The sequence below is a fragment of the Leptonychotes weddellii genome, chromosome 9 (assembly GCF_054177405.1).
Source record: "Leptonychotes weddellii isolate Sample4059 chromosome 9, ASM5417740v2, whole genome shotgun sequence".
NCBI classification, from domain to species: Eukaryota; Metazoa; Chordata; class Mammalia; order Carnivora; family Phocidae; genus Leptonychotes; species Leptonychotes weddellii.
The window spans coordinates 126,418,158-126,441,105 of NC_138377.1; the positions used below are offsets into that span (position 1 = coordinate 126,418,158).

The 22,948-nt window shown below is 48.4% G+C and overlaps 1 protein-coding gene across 2 annotated transcripts; it reads left to right on the forward strand.

The window, feature by feature from the left end:
* Positions 1–229: 229 nt before the first annotated feature.
* Positions 230–20,027, forward strand: HYKK (hydroxylysine kinase). 2 transcript variants are annotated; one of them, XM_081831830.1, is made up of 5 exons: positions 230–541; positions 5,007–5,375; positions 7,198–7,337; positions 12,073–12,256; positions 18,573–20,027. In XM_081831830.1, exons 2-5 carry the CDS (start codon positions 5,030–5,032, stop codon positions 19,031–19,033), a joined length of 1,131 nt encoding a protein of 376 aa, XP_081687956.1. In that variant the 5' UTR covers positions 230–541; positions 5,007–5,029; the 3' UTR covers positions 19,034–20,027. The 2 variants fall into 2 exon arrangements, with proteins under 2 accessions (XP_081687956.1, XP_006748413.2); XM_006748350.3 differs by lacking the exon at positions 230–541 and adding an exon at positions 702–808.
* The last annotated feature ends 2,921 nt before the right edge of the window (positions 20,028–22,948 follow it).

A 22,948-nucleotide genomic window follows, 5' to 3' on the forward strand; every position in this document is an offset into this window, starting at 1 on the left:
CCGCCCGGCGGGCACCCCACCCGGCGGTTTCCTGCAGGGGAGGACTCGGCCGCCGGGGCAGGAATTCCGGCCTGACTGCCAGCCCCGCTCTTGGCACTGGGCCCGACCTTGGCCCCGGCCCGGGAAGCCGGGGCCGCCCCGTCGCCCCCGCCCCCATTTGCTGCTCGGCCCGCGGGCCTGGGAGCGAGCGGCCGGTCCGAGCTGGGGCCGGAGCCGAGCCGGAGTTTGGGGGGCCGGGCGCGGCGAAGGGGCGTGTGGACCGCGGCAGGACTCCCGGCGGGGCCCGGCCCAGCCTCCTCGGGTCGCGCTGGCGAAGGCGGCCCCGGGGAACGGGCTCCAGCGGCAGCCGGACGGAAGGCGAGGGGAGAGAGAGCATGACGCCCCGAATCCCGGGGGAAACCGCCCGCAGAGCCGCGGGGGGCGCTGGACCCAACTGCAGATGCCATTCAGGAGCAGAAAGCCGGCCGAGTGGCTGTCCGCCAGGGGGCGGGGCAGGATCTCGAAGAGCCAATCAGAAACACGAGTCCCAATTTCGTAAGAGGTAGCCGGATTCTGAGTGGGTGCCCACCGAGAGAAGGCGGGGCAGGGATGCGGAAAGCCAATCAGATGCCCGATCCCGCCGGGCGGGGCGGGGCGGGGCGGTCCGCGGCCCAGCCTCGCCCCTCCCCCCAGTAGTGTGCGCTGATTGGCGGCGGGGGATCGCGAGGGGCCAATCAGAAGTCGGGGCTCGTGGGCTCCGGCTGGGTCCAGGGCAGGATCCAGGGCTGCTGGAGAGCGGTGTCGCCCTCAGGATCGCGGGTCGCTGCGGGTGAGCCGGCAGGGGAGAGCGGGGACCGCCCCGCCGGCATTGGGGGTGCACCGGGGGGCCCTGTGGTGCGACTCTCCCGCACTGGCGTGGGGACCCTGGCGGAGGGCCGGCCGTGGGTGGGGACGGGGTCCGGGGCTGCAGCCCCTCACTCGTGCGCCCCCGCCTCCGACTCTCCCGTGGGGACGGGGTCCGGGGCTGCAGCCCCTCACCCGTGCGCCTCCGCCTCCGACTCTCCCGTGGGGACCCTGGCGGAGGGGCGGCCGTGGGTGGGGACGGGGTCGGGGCTGCAGCCCCCTTCACCTGTGGGCCCCCGCCTCCTTGTTTTCCTGCCTCTCAGGTCGCCAGCTCCTCCGTGGCCCTCCTGCCCCAGCGGGAGGACCCCCGGAGCCTCCGGCGGCCCAGGATGGGGCCCTGGGCTGGGCACAAGGGACATGAACGTTCCCTGGGTATGACCCCGGTCTGCGTCCTGTGAGGACGGAGCAGAAGCATCGTGGGAGAAGGGCATGTGTGCAGGGCGTCCTGAGTAGAATCTAACCAGACTTTGTAACATCTGGCCAGGAGGGCAGAGAGCCCAGAATAACTCGTGTTTCCTCCTGGATACCTTGCACACAGGGCAGAGTTGAAGGTCCAGACCCTCTGGGTGTGGGACAAAGGTTATGGGAATCAAGCATGGGCCAGGTGTGGGCTTGGAAAACATCTGCTTCCTGGATGCTTTCTCAGAAGCTCCGTAAAGCCCTCTGGCAGCAAGTGTAGACCAAGCACTTCCAGGATTTGGATTCTCTTCATTGTCCCCTCCATACACCCCAGACATTCGGGGAACACAGACTACTCTGACAAACACATCTCTTTCTTTGTGTTCATTTACTTTCAGGAGCTGACTTGATCTGTGCCATTAGTTTGATAATTTGAGTCCTTATATACAAAGAAAAAAGGCAATTTTAAGCTTAAAAAAGAAAGAACTGTAGAAGCCTAGAAAGTCAGAGTTTCAAGGGACTTTCAGGGTGGATCTGTCCAACTCCTATTTAGTGGAGATGTGACTAGTCCACAGTTTCGGAGTCTTGGCAGCACAGCTGGGACTAAAATACGCTTTGTTTCTCCCAGCACAACAACTTTTTTCCCCTCCATCTTATTTTTTTATTGTGGTAATATACATTTGACCAGCACAGCTACTTTTTATGTACCAGACTGTCTTTTGATGGCGAGAGCTGCCAACATTGCTTTCCACTCCTTCAGAGGCTTCGTGAGCCCCATTCGAGGAAGGTCTGGGAACATTTTCTAGGCTGGAAGGGAGACTGGCCACCTCCACTTGCCTCCTAGGTTCCTTCTATCTTTAAGGATTTATAATTCATATCAAATTCTGAATTATTTTGACATCCTTAACACTTTAGGAGTTGAAAAACTATGAATCCAATTCATCTTGGATTTAAAGCCTTCAGGTATTTTGAATTTAAAGTATTGTGAATACTGGCCTTTTATCAGTTTGTAAATCTCCAGAAGGAATGTTAAAATTTCATGTCAAGTCTTAAAGCCCAATGTGATAGGATATGTTGGTTCTCAGAAGTTTCCGGTCTAAGGATTACGTTTTGAAACCCCATTCAGGCTTTGTCACAACATCATTAGTGAACAAAACCGGAAAGCAAATATTCTGGTCAGAAAGTGAACATGAGAAGTGATTGGCAAGAATGCAGTAACTATGACAGGTGGTGGAAACTGGCCCGTGGCGGGAGGGGCTGGTCGCAGGCTTCGAGGGGGTAGCAATCACTTTGGGAAAGAGGATCTAGGAAGGCAGGGAGGGGGAGGGGAATGGCATTTTAGGCTAATATTCTTTTTTTTTTTTTTTTAAGATTTTATTTATGGGCGCCTGGGTGGCTCAGTTGTTAATCGTCTGCCTTCGGCTCAGGTCATTGTCCCAGGGTCCTGGGATCGAGCCCCGCATCGGGCTCCCTGCTCAGCGGGAAGCCTGCTTCTCCCTCTCCCACTCCCCCTGCTTATGTTCCCTCTCTCGCTGTCCCTCTCTCTTAAATAAATTTTAAAAAGTTTTTATTTATTTATTTGACAGAGAGAGAGAGGGTACAAGCAGGGGGAGGGGCAGAGGCAGAGGGAGAAGCAGGCTCCCTGCTGAGCAAGGAGCCCGACTCAGGACTCAATCCCAGGACCCCAGGATCATGACCTGACCTGAAGGCAGATGCTTAACTGACTGAGCCACCCAGGCGCCCCTTGGCTAATATTCTTATCATCACTTGAGTCATCAGGCAATAGACTCAGGGCTGAGGCAGGGAGGGGGTCATATGGGAGAGCCCCAGGGCTCCTCCCTGAATTTTATCCCCCTCTTGTCACTGGAGTAAGGTGAGCTTTGGCTTTCATAGATCTGAAGTGATTAGACATTCACGGGGAACAGCGTGATTTTGGGAGCTCTGAGAAAGTCCTAAGACCTTGCCCACCCTCAGCCCCTTGTCCTTGCCAATCTCTCACAGGGACTTTTTTTTTTAAGGTAAAATTTACAAGCAGTGAGATTCACAGATCTTATGCTTACTTAAGTTTTAAGTTTTGACAAATGTATACTTCCACGTAACCAAAGCATAGTCGAGATATAGAAATGTTCCCCTGGAAAGTTTCCTCATCCACCTTCCAGCCAGAAGCAATAGCTGTTCTGATTTCTATGGATAAGAGCTAACTCTTCTTGAGATTCTTCTTGTATAACACTACATCCCTTGAACAGCAATCAGAATCATGCCCTGAAATGCAACCCACCCCCAAGATGTTATTAGTTATTTACCATTTAGTATGAAGGGAGGATTGGAATAAAGCTATTTTGGAAAAAGAGGGAAGTGAGCATGCAAGGAACTTCAATATTTGGTTCTTGAAGTATGTTCAGAAGCCCTGCTCTGCTGTATCTATATCATGTAGATGCTTTTGAGGGATGCCGAGTGTGTGCAATTTTTTTTTTAGTTTTTTTTGAGTAGGCTCCACACCCAATGTGGAGCCCAACACAGGGCTCGAACTCACAACTGTGAGATCAAGAGTCAGGCACTTAACTGACTGAGCCACCCAGGCACCCCTAGATTTTATTTTTAAGTAATCTCTGTACCCAGCGTGGGGCTCAAACTTAAAACCCCGACATCAAGAGTCATGCACTCTACCCGCTGAGCCAGCCAGGCAGCCCCATATAACTGCCCATAATTTTTATTTCCAGCCCTTATTCTGCTTGGCTGTAGAAAACTTATTCTTTACAGTTTAAGGTAAACTGAGTCAGTTCAGTATTAATTCATGCACTTCAGGCTTATACTGAGGTCAGGGTTCTTTGGCATTCTCAGTTTATAACCGCCTCATGATGGTTGTTTTGAACAGCTTTTGAGTGTTTCACTGTTAGGATATTTGTGACCATGAGCTGACTTGCCTCGTGTTCCAGAGGCCCCCTAAGTGCATCTTGGCATCTCCTCCAGTGCTTCTCATGGTGCTCTGAGCACCAGCCCACACTCCTATACTGGAAGTGTGCGCGATGAGCTAGATGGTGAGGTTATAACTCAGCAAAACTTGTGGATAGCAGAGTAAGATCACTGTATTTGAATTTATGTTTTAGCCCCAAGCTGACAGTAACGTGGTCAAAGGGACAGAACCACGGGTTAGGAGCCTCGAGAGCGGAGTCCTTACTGTAACTTGGTGTGTCTCGGCAAGGTGCTTCACCCGTCGCGACCTCAATTTTCCTGTGAATACAGTTGCTGGGGGGAGCAGAGTAGGAATTGGACTAGGGGATACCAGGTGCTTTCCTACCTTCTCTTTGCAAGGTGACTTTAAAAATAATCTATGATACAAAGATATTTATTCATGGGCCGTCTGGGTGGCTCAGTTGTTAAGCATCTGCCTTCGGCTCAGGTCATGATCCCAGGGTCCTGGGATTGAGCCCCGCATTGGGCTCCCTGCTCAGTGGGAAGCCTGCTTCTCCCTCTCCCACCGCCCCCCCCGCTTATGTTCTCTCTCATGCTGTGTCTCTCTCTGTCAAATAAATAAATAAAATCTTTAAAAAAAATTTATTCATCTGCCCAAACACCTACTTCTTTATGCCATTTACTAATTCGATTTTTTTAACTTTATGAGTGAAAATTAATAAGTAGTACAGAATCAATATTGAGCAACATGATGGGCCTGTCTTAAGAAAAATCATTTAAGTAAACGTATTCATTGTGTGTCCTCTTCCTAGATTGTTTGTTTTCCCTAGACATAATGTCACATGGAGATGATCAGCAATCGCAGGCTCTTGCCAAACCTACTTTCAGTGACGTACAAGCCTCTGCATTAGTGGAATCGGTATTTGGGTTAAAAGTTTCCAAGATCCAGCCGCTTCCTAGCTATGATGACCAGAACTTTCACGTGTGCATTTCAAGTACCAAAGACACTACAGATGGGCCAACTGAGTACGTTCTCAAAATAAGCAACACCGAGTCCAGCAAAACTCCAGAGCTGATTGAAGTGCAGAATCACGTCACCATGTTTCTGAGAGCTGCTGGGTTCCCAACGTCCTCTGTGTGTCACACTGTGGCCGGCGACCTCACCGGTCTCATGGCCGTAGGTAAGAGCCCAGCACCTCGCTGGTCATCCCCGTCCACATACATTACTGCATTTTGGCTACAAGTAGAAATACCGAGAATGGGTTCGTAGCTCCAAGTGTAGACATGGCTATTTCTTTTTAAAGATTTTACTTATTTATCTGAGAGAATGGGAGACAGAGAGCATGAGAGGGGAAGGGTCAGAGGGAGAAGCAGACCCCCCGCCGAGCAGGGAGCCCGATGCAGGACTCGATCCAGGGACTCCAGGATCATGACCTGAGCCGAAGGCAGTCGCTTAACCAACTGAGCCACCCAGGCGCCCAGACGTGGCTATTTCTTCAGTGGCCCGGGGGAAGCACAGCATCCCCAAAGTGCAGATCGGGGGCTCTGATTCAGAAGTAGTTGGAGCGCGGATCTGCTGTGACTCTTCCCCTGAGAAAGGACTTGACTGGGGAGCCTGGGTGGCTCAGGTTGTGATCTCAGGGTCTTGATCTCGGGGTCATGGGATCTAGCCCCATGTCAGGCTCCATGCTCGGCGCTCAGCCGGGAGTCCACTTGATTCTCTCTCTCCCTCTCCCTCTGCCCCTCCTGCACGCGTTCTCTCTCGCTCTCTCTCTCTGAGATAAATTAAAGAAAGGACTTGATGAATGACTCACTAAGGGCACGTGGAGTTAGGGAAAGTTTTTTTTTTTAATTAAAGATTTTTATTTATTTATTTGACAGAGAGAGACAGCGAGAGAGGGAACACAAGCAGGGGGAGTGGGAGAGGGAGAAGCAGGCTTCCCGCTGAGCAGGGAGCCCGATGCGGGGCTTGATCCCAGGACCCTGGGACCATGACCTGAGCTGAAGGCAGACACTTAATGACTGAGCCACCCAGGCGCCCCAAGTTTTTTTTTTTTAATAGAAAAATAATTAAACTTTTTTTTTTTTTAAGATTTTATTTATTTATTTGACAGCGAGAGACACAGCGAGAGAGGGAACACAGCAGGGGGAAGTGGGAGAGGGAGAAGCAGGGCTCCCGCCGAGCAGGGAGCCCCATGCAGGGCTCGATCCCAGGACCCTGGGATCATGACCTGAGCCGAAGGCAGACGCTTAACGACTGAGCCACCCAGGCGCCCCAATAATTAAACATTTTTACTCATCAGACCAGCTGTGTATTTTGGTGCTGTGGAAGAGCGGAAGGAACAGAGAACTAGAAATCAGGGGTTTCTGATCCCAGCTCTGTCATTTTTGTGTGGGTGACCTGGGGCACACCGCTTCACATTCCTAAGGCTGCACGTCCTCATCTGTGAGACTCAGGCCCTTTTCGCTGTAAATGCTGACATTCTAAGATGAGCCTGCAGTCAATGCAGAGCAGTCCTGGAGTATTTTAAAGGCTGGAGATTCCACTGAGCTGGTCACCCATTCTGTCTTGTTCTGCATCACTCCAAACAGCGGGGGCCCACGCCCGTCCCCGAGGAGGAGCTCTGCCCTGTGCCGACCCTCGGGCTTTTCCCAGCTGGCCCCTGCAGGAGCCCCGGAAGCTGTCATTCCTCCTATCACACTCTCCTCAATGGAAACACATGAAAAGGCGTCTTAGCCCCGTTCTGCAGCAGGCGGTTGATGTTTAGGGCTGGGGCTGTGGCGCTGTTGGTGTCGGTGTGCACATGGCCGGCTCCGGTGCCCGGGGTCCGTCCGTCTGTCCGGCCCAGCTTCGTGGAGTCCTGCGGACTCACTGCAGCGAAGCACGTGTATTGCTCTTGTTCGGTGACTTCTGTGATTCTCCACGGTCATAATGACCAAGGCAGAACAGCCCCCGGCCGTTTTCCTGAGAACACTTGACAGGATGTGCTTGCATCCATCCAGATGGCGGCGCCGGAGTCCCAAGCTACCTGGTGAGGCTGCTGTCATACCTCCCGGGAAGACCCGTTGCCGAGATCCCCAGCAGCCCCCAGCTGCTGTACGAGATCGGGAGGCTCGCCGGCAAACTGGATGAGATCTTGCAGGTAGGACGTGGGGGGCTTAGCTTGTTTATAAGAATTGTTTATTTGTTTAATTTTGATTTATTTTACTTAATGAATAAACCCAGGGTCAGACTCCCCTCTTACGTCTGGTGCCTCCTGAGGGGTGTAGGGAAGGGAATAGGGCCGCTGATGCGAGAATTTCACGACCGCGAGGCCTCTTTCTGCCCAGGTCTGCGCTTCGCTGGTGTCTCGGCAAGATTGCCCACATTTCTAGACAGTCCTGGTATTCTTTGTGCTGCTCCCTGAAAGCAGTCTGTACTCACAAAGTCACCCCTGCAGTGCTCATCCAGCGAGGTGTGGTCAGCCGGAGCTGGAGGTGAAGCTGAAGCTCCGTCACACGTGGGGCAGAATGACGCATGCTCAGGCGTTCTGTTCTGTAGAAGCGACACCGTGGAAGACAGGTGTTTCCCCGGAGCCGCCCACAACCCACCTCCGACGTGCCAGGCTCTGGGGGAAGAGTAATGGTCCCCCGTCCTAGCTGACACACATGCCAAGAAGTAGTTTGTATGAGTAAAACACTTCCAGTCCCTCGTGAATCCCGCTCATTCCACACTTCACGCCACTCTGTGGCCCATCGGCCCTCCGTTCTTGCCTTGACTGTCCTCACTCACCACCATAGCCTCCCTGCATTCATGCTTTTCCTCCAGTTTATTCTTTATACCAGTCCAGAGTTACTTTTTAAAATGACAGATCCGACCACGGGAACCCATCAGTGGCTTCTCGCTGCTTCGACGTGGAGGCCAAGGTCCCCGTGTGAGGCCCCGCGAGCCCCGTCCTGCCTGTACCCCCTCAAGGCCTCCGTCCATCCATCCATCTGTGCCCCCCTCCGCCGCTTCTCCCCGTCCCTCCTTGTGGATCCCTGATGGGGCCATTCTGTCTTACGCATCTGCACACGTGCCATTTTCCAAGCCACCGGGACCTTTCCCTGCTCAGCCAAACTCCGCGTGTCCTTCAGCACATGGCTCGGGCATCACCCCCTCTGTGAAATGTCCCCTGACCCCCTCTCTCCCCATGCTCCTCCTCTTGTGACTTTTGAACTTGGACCTCCTTCTGTCGCTGGCCTTACTGAGCTGTGTGCGAGTTATCTACCGCTGTGTAACAAGCCATCCCAAAACTTACGGCTTCAAACGCAGATCTATTTCTCCTGTCTCTGTGGGTTGAGTGGATCTTCTGCTCTGTGGGGTGTGGATTGGGGTCACGCATGCAGCCACACTCAGCAGGGAGCTCAGCCCCAGGGGTGGGGGGTTGCGGTTCTTCTCCGCGTGGCCTCTCATCCTCCGGGATGGCCCAACATCCTCACTTCGTGGCTGCTGGTTTCCAAGAGAGCAAGACAGGGAGCAAAATTGGAGATGTACAGTGGTCAGATTATAAGATACATTATCATGTATGATACTAAGGAGTTTAGGGAGCTTGGAGGGTTTTTATTTTTATTTTCCTTTTTTTTTAGTTTAAATTCAATTAATTAACATATAATGTATTATTAGTTTCAGAGGTAGAGATCAGTGATTCACCAGTCTTATATAACATCCAGTGCTCATCACATCACGTGCCCTAGCCTGGAGAGGTTTTTTTTGTTTTTTGTTTTTAAGATTTTATTTATTTATTTGACAGAGAGAGACACAGCGAGAGAGGGAACACAAGCAGGGGGGGTGGGAGAGGGAGAAGCAGGCTTCCCATGGAGCAGGGAGCCCGATGCGGGGCTCAATCCCAGGACCCTGGGATCATGACCTGAGCTGAAGGCAGACGATTAACGACTGAGCCACCCAGGAGCCCCCTGGAGAGTTTTTTAAACAGGCAAAGATTTCGACTTTATAGCACTCTGTGGACTGATATGGTGAACAGATTGACAGAGAGCCAGACTGGATGGAATGCATCTAGGAAGCGAATGAATAATCAAATAAAAGCTGATTGAGGGCTTGAACCGAGGAAGGGTTCAAGATATATTTCGGAGACAGAGCCAACCAAATTTGGTGATTGATTTAATGTTCAGCAATGAGAGAAGGAGGGGCTGAGCAGGGCATGGATTCTAACCTGTGTCTCCTGGGACACAGCCCAGCGCACAGGGAGGCAGCCCTCTCCCCCGACATCAATCACGAGGTAGCCTCTGTAGCCTAGAACAAACGGCAGAGGGATGAAGACGGGGAGTATCAGAGATGGGGGCTGGCAGGGGCTGAGACCTGTGGAGGCGAAGGCTTCATGCCCTGGAGGAAAGCTCACCAGCCTCCCCTGACTTCACGCTGTGCCCCCTCGTGGCTACGGGGTCAGCCTGCCCACAGTGTCTTCCCCTCTGGCTGGGGTTTTAGAAGAGTAAGGTGGAGCCTTAGCAGGAGCTAAGTGAGAGAAGGGGTGGGGCTGGGAAAACCCCAGCAGTAAGATTTAGGGGATCGTGGGCACCTGGGTGGCTCAGTTGGTTGGGCGACTGCCTTCGGCTCAGGTCATGATCCTGGAGTCCCAGGATCGAGTTCCGCATCGGGCTCCCTGCTCGGCAGGGAGTCTCCTTCTCCCTCTGACCCTCCCCCCTCTCCTGCTCTCTCTCTCTCTCATTCTCTCTCAAATAAATAAATAAAATCTTTTAAAAAAAAAAAAAGATTTAGGGGATCGTTACGCTATCTGTCCCAGAGACTTGATGTTTACAATCTCCTGGGAACGAGTGGAGGAAATTCTTGGCTGCTCTCTGTCACAGTCTTGTATTGGAAGTGTTTCTCATAGGCTGGGTATGTGAGGTCTTGCTGGTTCATCCAGTCTGACCGTCAGTGCCCTTCCTCTGGGATGTTTACATTTAATGTAGTAGTGAGGACACCCTCCGACGTTCGGATTGGTGCACCGAGGGCCAGAAGCTGCAACGTCCACATTCAACAAACATGTGCTGGGTGCCCATTATGTCTGAGGTCTTTATTTATTGCATGTCTTCGTTTAGCAAAGATGACTGCGAGGCTGGTGTTGATGCTCAGATTTTACTGTTCAGGAAACAGATCCGAGATAGTAAGCAGTAGAGCCTGCCGAAACCCGGAGTGTCGGATCCCCGGGCTGAATCCGGGTCCTCTCCCACTTCTGCTTCCGGAGCCCAGACCCTCTTCTGCGGGCTGCATGGCTAACAGCGCCACCATTTTAGGAGCGGACCCAGAACCTTCCCTGGGTGGACCGGTGCTCCCTCGGAAGCCTGACGAGAGCGTTCTATTGTACTTTCTTTAAAAATGAGAGTAAGAAATATGCATGGTAAAGCTTTCCAACAGTGCGAACGGAGTGAACACTTTTCTCTTCCCTGTCATGTCCACTCTTACCCCCCCAAGAGCACAACTTCTACAGCGTTTTTGTGCTTACTGTGCAGAATGTTCCTGTGACCTGCACTGGCCCTCAACGCACCGTGTGGTCAGGAGGGTCAAGCCGTGTCACATGAGGATGACCTGGCGCTGGGAAGGTTGGCTCTGCAGAGGAGGGGACTCTGGGGGGCAGGAGGGCCATCTGGGACTATGTGGTGGCAGTCAGTGGGAGACGGCCCGAGGTCACCGCTGGAACCCGGGGCACGGACACTGGTGGAGAGAGAGCTCAGCTCAGCCAAAGGGAGCGCGCAGAGCTGTTCAGGCGTAAAAAGCACCCCCTGCACGAGGTGCTCCGACCAAGGCTACTTAGCGAGCACGTGGTGGTGATAGTGGGAGCATGGGGGGTAGGGGAGTCCAAACTCCAGGTCTCGAGAACGAATGTCAAAGTCAATTGAGAGGAACGTTTTTAAAGAAGTAGAATAAAATACAGAACACCAGAATATGTCACGTGCACTAGCACGTACCGTTTTTGGAGACTTGTTTTTTCTTTGTATGTGTTGCCTGTCTCCTGGGTTGTCCTGGAACGTGTCTTTCTCGCATGAGAAGTCCTGTCCAATGAACTGAAAGGTGCTTCACTGGGTGGCCGCCCAGGCGCCTTCAGGCGCTCCCTCAGCCCGCGGCGAATACTGACTCACCTGATCATCCAGAACTCAGTTTCCCCTTCTGTGCAGTGATGGTCAGAGCCATTTTGAACTCCAGATAGAGTGGCCCAAGTCTAAAGGCCCTGGCCATTCTAGAATTTTCTATCCAGAGAACATTCATTTATTCAGCAACTATGGCTTGAGCAGTGAGTTTTGTGAACCAGGCACCGTGGTAGGCGCAGGGGGCGAACAGACAGACCAAACACGGAGCGCCGGCCCTTCACGGGGCTTATGTTCCAGTGAGGACAGACGGTAAGGCCAGAGGGTGAACTCTGGAGAGTGTTAGCAACACGTGCTAAGAGCTTGGAACGAAATCATCAGCGGAGGAGAGGGATACGAAGGGCTGGAGAGAGGGCTGAAGCTTCAGACGGAGTGGCCGTGGGGTGGAGATGTGCAGGCGTGGTCCTGAAGAGCAGGGAGGCCATTGTGGTTGCAGGAGAGTCTGCGAACGTGGTGGAAGGTGAGGGCAGACAGGTAACGAGGGGCAGGCCGTCTGGGGAGAACAGAGTTCTTTCTGTCTCCATCTCCTGCCGGGGCTCCGGGGAGTCCCCGTCACACAGCTATGAGGACCGAGCGAGATGGGGACGTGCCCTCAGAGCGACGAGCGCCTGCTCAGATGTGCAGTCAGCACCATCCTGTGGGGGGTTAACGGAGCACGTCGGGCCAGGCCTGGGAGGGCGGTCTCTCGCCCACCCAGCTGTGCCTCGTGGTCACTCTAACTGTCCAGACTCTGAGAGTTTCTTGTCTTTGATTTAGAAATTCCATCACCCACAGTTAAGTAGTCTTCGTCGGGAGAACTTCATTTGGAATCTGAAAAACGTTCCTCTTCTGGAGAAATATCTGGATGCCTTGGGCCAGAACCGAAACCGGGAGATTGTCGTGCAGGTCATTCAGCTGTTCAAGGATGAAATCCTGACCAAACTAAGTCATTTTCGAGAGTGTGAGTATCCCCCAATCAAGTAAATGTTTTTCTTGCTATTTAAATTGTCAAGTTTCAGAGCATCAGAAAAGTGTGAAGATACAACTTAGTTTTACCAAGTCTTACAATTTTGCTGTGTTTGCTCCTGCTGGTTTTTAAAGAATAGTACTTTTACTTCCCGTAAAATTTCCACATCTGAAATTCTCTCTAAACTTTACATGATCACACCTCTTTCCTCCCTACGGAATTTGCACATGTTCTAATAACGTTACTACATACATGTTCATAAATTATGTGCAGTAATGTTTTGCATGTTTTCCATCGTCAGATGGTATCAGACGGTGTTACTGTCCTGCAACCTGCTTTTCTTGGTCAACATTATGTTTTCCGGATTGATCCATTTCGTATATGTAGTTCCAGCTCATTTATTTAGTTCATTATTTTAACTGCTGAATAGTATTCCACAGCATGTATGTACCATAGTTTATTTGAACGTACTGTGCTATTTTTGGTCTTTTCTCTTGTTGACAGAATTTTAGGTTGGTTCCCATTTTTTTTGCTACATCACGGGGCTCTGGTGAGCACGCTAGTGCATATCTCCTTACGGACGTGGATGACAGTTTCTCCGGGGTGGAAGCAGCCTTTGACAGGGCATGAAGCGCGGGTCAAAGAACAAGGAAGGAAGGGGCACTTGCAGCAAGTCTGACATAGGCAGCAGGCTCCCTCTTGATTCTGCTTTCAGTCGTGCTCAGCTCCGGCTGCCGTCACAAAGTATGGATACGGAGGGGTGCTTAAACAGCAGGCCCAGATTTCCCTCGGTTCTGGAGGCTGGGAATCTGAGGTCAAGGTGCCAGCACAGTCAGGTTCTTTCCCAGGCTCCAGCCACCTTCTCTCTGCGTCCTCATGTGGTGGACAGAGAGCACTGTGCTCTCTGGTGTCTCTTCTTAGAAGGGCATTAATCCCGTCATGAGGGCCCCACCCCCCCAAAGACCCCATCTCCAAATACCACCACACGGCGGGGCGGGGGGTGGGCTTCAACATATGAATTGTTGGGGGGGGCAGTCACAATTCCATCCATAGCATTTACTTTGTGTAAACATAATGCAAGGTGGTCGCATAAAAACAGAGTTGATTTCCCCCCTCAAATTTGCACCCCCAACTCATCTTCGTCTCATTAAAATGGTTTCCAGCATTCACCTTGTTGATCTAGCCAAAAACCTGGGAGTTGGCAGCCTTAACTTGGTTCTTTCTTGCACACCTCACATGCAATCAAATTCTACCAGTTCTAATTTTACTTTCTCCCACCTTTACTCTACCACTTGGCCAAAGCTACCCTCATTTCTTATCTGGGTTATTGGGTGTATGACATCATGCATGCTGAGGTAGGACTGCTAGGTCATAGGACACGTCTACATCCAGCATTACGATATGACGTCAGTTTTCCAAAGGGGTTGCACGACCGTATGCTACCGCTAGCAGAGGGTGAAAGTTTTCATTGCTCAACACCCTTGCCATCATCAGACGTTTTAACTCTCACCAATCTGATGTGAACGTAATGATTTCTCACTGTGGTTTTACTCTACATTTCCCTATTGACTGGCCATTTGGATAAACTCATTTGTGAGGTGCCTAGTCAAGTCTTTTGTCAGTTTTTCTACTGGGATTTTTTCTCATTGATTTTAGAAGTTCAGAATATTTTCTGGATACAAATCCTTCATTGGTTATATGTGTTGCAAATATTTTGTCCCATTCTGTGGCTTGCCTTTTCACTCTCTTTATGATGTGTTTTGATGAACAGTCTTTAATTTCTTGGTTTCAAACATATCCATCTTCTGTTCCATGGTTAGTGTTTTGTGCCTTGTGTAGACATTTTTCCCTACCTTGTGGTCAGGAAGATATTCTCCTATGTTATCTTACTAAAGTGTTATAGTTTTTGCTTTTCATTATAGGTCTATAAGCCATCTGAAATATACATATGGTGTAAATTTTTCTTATGGCTGGTAACTTTTTCACCAACATTTATTAAAAAGCCATCTTTTCTCCCTTTGTTTTGCAGTACCACCTCTGCTATAAATCAAATGTTTTGGGGGCTCTCTATTTTATTCCCCTGTTCTATTTACCTGTCTCTGCTCCCAAACCACACTGTGTATCAGCTAGGCAAGGTTCTGCTGCAGTAACAAATAGCCCCCAAATTATTGTGGACTGCAATAGCAAAGATTTAGTTCCAAGTCCAGCTGTGTGTCCGGCATGGATTGGTCAGGGTTCTGTTCTGTGTATTCGCACTTTGGGATCCGGATACATGGAACTTTCACCAACTGGAGTGTTGCTGTAGTTGGGGAAAGAGAATGTAGGACACTGTACACCTTCTCTTACGTCTCCACCCTGAAGTGATGTCACTTCTGTTCATATGTCAAGGCCAAAAAAAGTCACATGGCCATACATTATTATTTTTGTTTCATAGCCAAGTTTGCTTAGATTTACTCATATATTGGTTTCATATCTTTCAGCACCTCAAGCTTTCTGCCTGGTGTCATTTTTTTCCTGCCTGGAATACATCCCTTAGAATGTCCTCTAGTGCAGTTCTCTAATGGTTAATTCTCTCTGATTTTATGTGTCTGAAAATGTTTTTATTTTCTCTTCATTTCTGAAGAATATTTTCACAGCCTATAGGACTTTAGGTTTCAGGGTTTTTGGGTTTTAGGGTTCCAGTGTCTCCTAGCTTCTCCATTCCTGCTGAGAGGTCAGCTGTCGGTCTGTAGCTCCTTTGAAGACTACCTGCCTTTTCCCCTTTGGGGTTCTTGTAGGATGTTCTCTTTTTCTTAAATGATTTTTTTTCTTAATATGCTTGGGTTTCTCAAATCTGTGTGTGGATATTGTCTTTCATCAGTTACAGGAAATTCTTGCCAGCCCTATTCTCTTTCCTCCTTTTGAGCTCCAGTTAAGTTCATGTTCGGTCTTCTCACTAAATCTTCTGTCTCTTCTCATCTGTGTGTCTTCTCATCTGTGTGTGTTTGTGTGTGTGTGTGTGTTTCATTTTTTCTGTGCCCATGCTGTATTTTGGATAATTCTCTAACATGTCCTCTAGTTTATTGATTCTTTCTTAAGTTATGTCTAGTCTGTTATACCCACCCACTGCATTCTTAATTTCTTTCATTATGTTTTCCAGTTTTAGAAGTTATTTTTTAATTAAAAATTTTTTAAAATTATTTTTTGTTTTAATTCCAGTATAGTTAACATGCAGTGTCATATTAGTTTCAGGCGTACAAGATAGTGATTCACCATTTCCGTGTATTACTCAGCGCTCATCACCATAAGTGCACTCATTAATCCCCATCGCCTGCTTCATAGTAGTTCTTCTGGTTATTTTTCTAGAATCATTGCCTTGTGTCCAGAGAACATACTATATATCAGCACACAAGGAAATAAGGCACCATGAGCAAGAGCCAAAAGAAACTAACTTGAGGGGCCCCTGGCTGGCTCAGTCTGTAGAACATGCGACTCTTGATTTGGGGTTGTAAGTTCAAGCCCCATGTTGGGTGTTGTGTTTACTTAAAAAAGAATTAAAAAATCTTAAAAAAAAGAAACTAACTCAAAGCTGAATTAAGACTTTGGTAACTAGAATGACTTGACAAAGAATGTATTCACACAGCAGCCTGGTTTTGCATTTGGTTTCAAGGTTCTGCTTTTGTCCTTCTGCCTCTGTGGACCCACAGCAGTCTGAGCAGTGGACTGGGAGCAGATTTGTCATCCTTTTATGAGTTTGGTAGGCCTTCCACTGCCTTTCGCATCATGTAGTGAGCCTTCTCCTACACCCAGCAGGTAGCAGTTCCGGTTCCGGTTCTCCCAAAGGGGTAATGCACATTGCTGACCTGGAGCACAGGAGACAGACTGTGGCTCCATTCCTTTTCTGTGTTTTAGTATATAGATCGATCTTGTTTTTGAGGCTGCTGTATCTTTATTTTCTCTTTTTATTTTCATCATTACTATGTATCAAAGAATGAATTCACTCTGCCACCTTGATCAGAACACCTTCTGTTTCTTTAATTCTCAAATTCAACAACTTTTGTCATTTTTTTCCCCAGGCATTAACTAGCTCTAGCATTTCTTGATAGGCCATTGGACATGTGGATAGAAGCAATAAAATACTTGCATAAATACAGATTGCATTCACGAAGTAACATATTTCATCGATTCTAAAATCCCACTTGATTGCATAAGATGCATCATTACTTTGCCGCTAAGGAAGAAAAAACGTTGCCAGTGAAACCATGATATGGCGTCAATTCTATAATGCCTCCCAATTTCACAAATGTGTCGTCTAGAATCTGTGGTTTACAATAATGTTCATTGTTTCTGCATGTTACCCACTGTGCTAAATTACTTAGGCATGATTCACACAATCCCAAGTCACATAGAAGAAATCGGCATTATACTCAGAAGTGAATGTTATGGACTTTCTATCACACACTTATCGTAAAGGACATGACTAAATGCTTCATGCTTACGGACGCCCTCCTCTCTTCCTAATCCTTAGCCAGGGTTTTATTTTATTTTATTTATTTATTTATTTTTTCAATATATGAATTTTTTTTTATTGCGTTATGTTAATCACCATACATTACATCATTAGTTTTTGATGTAGTGTTCCACAATTCATTGTTTGCATATAACACCCAGTGCTCCATGCAGAACGTGCCCTCCTTAATACCCATCACCAGGCTAACCAATCCCCCCTTCCCCCTCCCCTCTAAAACCCTGTTTGTTTCTCAGGTCCATAGTCTCTCATGGTTCATCTCTCCCTCCAATTCCCCCTGCCCATTTTTCCCTTCCTTCTCCTAATGTCCTCCATGCTATTCCTTATGTTCCACAAATAAGTGAAACCATATGATAATTGACTTTCTCTGCTTGACTTATTTCACTTAGCATAATCTCCTCTAGGCCCATCCATGTTGATGTAAAAGTTGGGTATTCATCCTTTCTGATGGCTGAGTAACATTCCATTGTATATATGAACCACATCTTCTTTATCCATTCATCTGTTGAAGGGCATCTCAACTCTTTCCAGTTTGGCTATTGTGGACATTGCTGCTATGAACACTGGGGTGCATATGGCCCTTCTTTCACTACATCTGTGTCTTTGGGGTAAATACCCAGGAGTGCAATTGCTGGGTCATAGGGAAGCTCTATTTTTAAATTTTTGAGGAACCTCCACACTGTTTTCCAAAGTGGCTGTACCAACTTGCATTCCCACCAACAGTGTAAGAAGGTTCCCCTTTCTCCACAAAGTCTCCAACACTTATTGTTTCTTTCCCTGTCCATTTTTGCCATTCTAACTGGTGTAAAGTGGTATCTCAGTGTGGTTTTGATTTGGATTTCCCTGATCTTAGCCAGGGTTTTAAATCAGAATTTCTCAGACTGTTCCTGATAGAAGACAGGTATGTTTTTTTTTCCCCAACCCACTGCAGCCTGCTGCATGATCCTACTGTTCATGATCAGTTCATAGCTTGCACCACATACGACTTACATGTGAATCCGATAACACCGAACTGGTCTATACACTGTTAATGGGATACGTCCACTGATCATGCTCTTAGCTGACAAATTGCTATAAACACTCTAAATTTTTTCTAAACACTCTCAATTTCTGTTTTTATCTCATACACACTAGTAAGAGTTTGTGGACCAGCACTGACCACAGACCCCCACTTTGAGTGGTACTAACTTGGATATCAGCATCTAATCTAGTAATCAAAAGACTGGGAAAATTCAGAATTATTTGTCATCAGAAATTTTGGGGGGGAAATCCTAAGTTAAAATAAAGACACATCTGGCCCATTCTAGGACTTTTGCTTTTCTTTGTTTTCTTTTTTTAAGATTTTTTTATTTTAAGCAATCTCTACATCCAACATGGGGCTCAAACTCACAACCCCAAGATCAAGAGTTGTATGCTCCACTGAGTGAGCCAGCCAGGTGGCCTTAGGACTCTTTGTTTCATATAATAATATGAACATATGTATATTCTTTTTAAATATTTCTGGTTTGGGGCAGTTCTGCCTCTCCCTTCACTCTGCTAGCAGTCAGAACCAGGTGTTTGCAACGACCACAAACTGCATCATCTGGCCTTGTACTGATTAGAAGCGAAAGCAAATACAACCACTGAAATTAACTGCTTTTTCCTCCTTTCAGAGGAAATTCTTTCATTTCAGGAAAAATAGGGTTTGACTCTACCTCTGACTGCTCATCCCATTTGAGTGGCCATGCCCGAGAAACAGGAAATGGGCAGAGAAGGAGCTGGGGAATTAAACGTTTGTCCATGGCTTGATTTTTCTCCTTGTAGGTATCAATCATGGAGATCTTAATGACCATAATATTTTAGTGGAGTCCAGCAAGTCAGCCTTTGGAGATGCTGTATATCAAGTGTCTGGGATTTTGGACTTCGGCGACATGAGCTACGGCTACTATGTGTTTGAAGTGGCCATCACCATCATGTACATGATGATTGAGAGCAAGAGTCCCGTACACGTGGGAGGTCACGTCCTTGCAGGGTTTGAGAGCGTCATCCCGCTGACGCCCGTAGAGAGGAGTGCCTTGTTTCTCCTCGTGTGCGGTCGCTTTTGCCAGTCCCTCGTCATCGCTGCATATTCTTGCCAGCTTCACCCAGAGAACAAAGACTATCTCATGATTACCGCAAAAACCGGGTGGAAGCACTTGCAGCAGATGTTTGACATGGGCCAGAAGGCTGTGGAAGAAATCTGGTTTGAAACTGCCAGGTCCTACGACTCTGGGGTCTCCATGTGACCCGGGAGCCTTCACATGAGCTCCGATCATGAAAAACCCAAGGGGACCAAATCTAATTCTACCCAGGATTTCCCTGCACAGTGAGAAATGAACTGATGGAACAGACCAGTGCCCGTGAAACCACAAATGCCTTCAAGCAATCTCACGACCACTCTTTAAATTTACGCAAGTGCCCCCTGAGCAGGCATGTCTCTCTGGGGGTCCAGCTAGCCTCATGTATAAAACATGCAGGAGGATGTTTGGAGTCAGATAATCTCTCAAGGACTGTTCCAGCCCTGAGCTCAGTGACTGTGCTAAACTTTGAAAGGAACACATGTGTATGGATAGATTCACATATTTTAAAAATTGGGCGTCACACAGGCACCTGGATAACACAGCACCAATTCTGTGAAGCCTCCTCCTGTTGCTCCATTTCTCTAGAACCCCACTGTTCTTGTCTTCATTATGGCACGTCACTTGGTATCCTGGAGTATGTCCGTAGCCTAAGAGGGCAGAGACTACATCAAACTATTTTTTCGTCTCTCATCCCTTTTTTTATACCTGATACAGCGCTTTCCCCCTGGTTTCAAAGGATGTTTGCAAAATTAATGTATGCTAAGAGAAAGGTGTGAGAAGATACGGCACAGACTAAGATACAGATAGTGTTCATAAGAAAAAGTGTTAATGTGCTTGAGAGGGTAGTTGAAACTGGACCTCTAGAGATGGATGCTGGAAGGCACTGGGCCTGCGAGGAAGCCAAGAAAGACCTCTGGGCAAGGCCACCAACTCCTGAGTGAGCTACCTAAACATCACAGTTACTTATCAGATTGACACTAAGAAAGTCTCTAAGCAGATATTTTAAAATCACTCTCATTTATGGTTCTTTTCATATGAATATGTAATGTTGGTGAACCGTAGCTCACCGTGTACTTGACGTTCATTATACTTCTGTTTCCTTCGCTGATTTCTCTTCATGTCTCTCTTCGTATGATTTATTAAATGGCTCTTTACCTATTCTTGTGGGTTTGTCCGTTCTCTAAGACGTCTCAAGTCTACAAGCCTGGTCATTCAAACACCCTTTCAGTGTTGTCTCTTTCAATATATGTGAACAACCACTGCTCTGTCTGTGGAGTCGCCTCGTTAGAGGAAATTCAGGTGTAGTTGATAGGGGTTTATGATGAGTAACAAAGACACTCCTCTCTCCCCTACCATTCAGGAGATTACAAGGGTTTTAGAGGCTTTGTCCCAGAACCAGGACGAAAACCAAACTGTATTTCTTATTATATCACAGTATTTTACATGCATTATCTCATTTCATCTCCACAACAAACCCCCGAGAGAAGTAATGCAATGATTAATTCCCATTTTCAAATAAGGAGTTTACTTACAGAGCCAGGGTCCTAGTCTTCTCCTTCTCCCACCCACCATGCACGCACGCGTGAGCACATCTGTATCAGGATCAAATGAGATCACTCACATGAAAGCACTTACACTTCTGAAATTTAAGGCATTGTATATATATATATATTTTTTTTTTTTTTTAAGATTTTGTCATTACTGGGGCTCCTGGGTGGCTCAGTCGTTAAGCATCTGCCTTTGGCTCAGGTCATAGTTCCAGGGTCCTGGGATTGAGCCCCCGCATCCGGCTCCCTGCTTGGCGGGAAGCCTGCTTCTCCCTCTCCCACTCCCCTGCTTGTGTTCCCTCTCTCGCTGTGTCTCTCTCTGTCAAATAAATAAAATCTTAAAAAAAAAAAAAAGATTTTGTCATTATTTTTTTAAAGTAATCTCTACCCTGAACGTGAGGCTTGAACTCTTGACCCCAAGATCAAACCCACCGAGCCAGCCAGGCGCCCCCATTGTTTTTTTTTAATCTAGCTTGACTCTTCAGGAAATTGGGGACCAGAAAAATGAACGGAATCTTGGATTTCACCCCCAGACCATTGTTCATTCTCTTACACCATGAAACTCTACAGATCTCCTTCTTACTTGGGTTCTCCTTCACTGAATTCCTAATGCAAATGTTGCTGGCCACTATCTTGATATTTAAACATGCACTGCCTGGCACTGGTACTTTATCAGTTGGTGTTTGTCCTAGCTTATCTCCAGTCAGTCAGCTCTGCGTAGTTTTAAACTCTGGAGGCATAGGGCCGCCTGGCTGGCTCAGTTGGTAGAGCCTGTGAATCTTGATCTTGGGGTCATGAGTTTGAGCCCCACACTGGGTGAAGAGATTACTAAAAATAAACAAACTTAAAAAAAAAAAACCCACCCACGTCTTTGGTGGCATAAATTAAATAGTATTTATCTCCTGTTCTTAGCTCCATGCCAGGCCCCTAGCACACCCTTAATAAACTGCTGGAATGAATGCATTTCTACAAGAGTCAGTCTCTCGTCCTTGCAACCACTGAGGAGAAAACCCATTTCTAGATTTGGGGATCAGTGCCCTATGCACAGCAAAGACTCTGCTCTTGCAAGTGGTTTTTTCTGTCTGGGCTCTTATCCCCTCCAGGCTGCAGAAGAACCTTACTTTCTGGCATTCTTATCCTTAATCTCTCCAACCTACATCCATCCTTTTAAAGGCAGATAAAAACTCTAGGTGTGTATATTGCTGTGTGACAATTTAACCAAAACTTAGTGGCTTAAATCTCAATCACTAGTGTCTCATGGATTCTGCAGGTATAAATTCAGACAGTGGGACAGCTGGTCTCTGCTCCACAAATGCTTGGGCCCCCGTTGGGAGCTGATTTGGGGGTTGGGGTAAATTCAGTGACTGAAGACTAAAACTATCGGCAGCAATCTTCACTCACGTATCAGGCAGGGGATGCTGGGACCTCGTCTGAGCTGGTGGCAGAACACCTCTCCATGTTCTAAGAACAACCATCCCAAGAGTCCAAGACATCTATCATCTATCATCTTTTATGACCAACTGCTGGAAGTCATACAGTGTTAACTTCTATTGTTGTCACAGGCCCACCCAGATTCAAGGCAAGGGGACACAGAGCCTCTGAATGGGAAGCAGCCACACCACATTGTGAAAGGAACACGTAGGATGGGACACCGTGAGGCCTCATCATCCTAAAACATCACTTTAGTGCTCCCCGTGACCTACAGAAAAAAAAATTCTGGCATTGAAGGCATCTTACAAATTGGCCTCAAATGCCTTTCCTCCTTTACTTCCTTTGTTGTCTCCTTCATTCTGATCAGGCTCAACTGCTCGGTCACCCAAACTAGTCAAACTCATTCTTCCTTCTGCCCTTTTTCTCACCCAATCGCTCTTCTGTCGACCTGAGATTCTGCCTCTCACATAACTCTTAGTTATCGCTTGTCTAATTCTGAAGAATGAACTGAGGTGGCAGGGATCCTCGGAGATTCCGAGTTACACTTGGGCCTGAGGATGCACAGCGGCCCATCGGGGCGGGGCCCTCTGCCATTTTGCCTGGCTCACCTCCTTGTATGCCCGGGAAGCAGGAATGACTGGGGAGGTCTCAAAACACAGCTCATTCCCAGACTACCTCTTCTTCAGAGTCCAGATCCCCCAGGAGTAATTTTTCACCCAACATGAAGAGGACAGAGTCCCTGCCCTCTAGGCCTCTCCGTGAAGGAGAGACCCCATAGTAACCCAGATCTCGTCAACCTTGCAACCCAAGGCAACTTAAACCATGAACAGCAGGATGACAGAGGGACCGAAGCCGCAGGGAAAAGGGTGGAGGGCGGGAGAGCGAACAGACACCGAACAGTGTCAGCCAAGCTAAACGCTGTGCGCCTTGCTAGTAGGTATGGCCCTAACTCGGGCGGGCCGATGAGGAAAGAGGCTGAGACCAGGCATGAGCTCTGTCCCCGTCGAGCCCGGTCCTGGCCTGAGAGGTGTGGGGGGGCTCTGAGCCCCGTCCTGGCCTGAACGGGGGTGGGGGGGCTCGTGAGCCCCGTCTTGGCCTGAAC

Excerpts from the sequence above, each read along its gene's own strand:
- HYKK (XM_081831830.1), top strand. The coding sequence starts at position 5,030 with ATGTCACATGGAGATGATCAGCAATCGCAGGCTCTTGCCAAACCTACT. Across the intron at positions 7,338-12,072 it reads AACTGGATGAGATCTTGCAG|AAATTCCATCACCCACAGTT; the intron begins GTAGGACGTGGG and ends TCTTTGATTTAG. Across the intron at positions 12,257-18,572 it reads ACTAAGTCATTTTCGAGAGT|GTATCAATCATGGAGATCTT; the intron begins GTGAGTATCCCC and ends TTCTCCTTGTAG.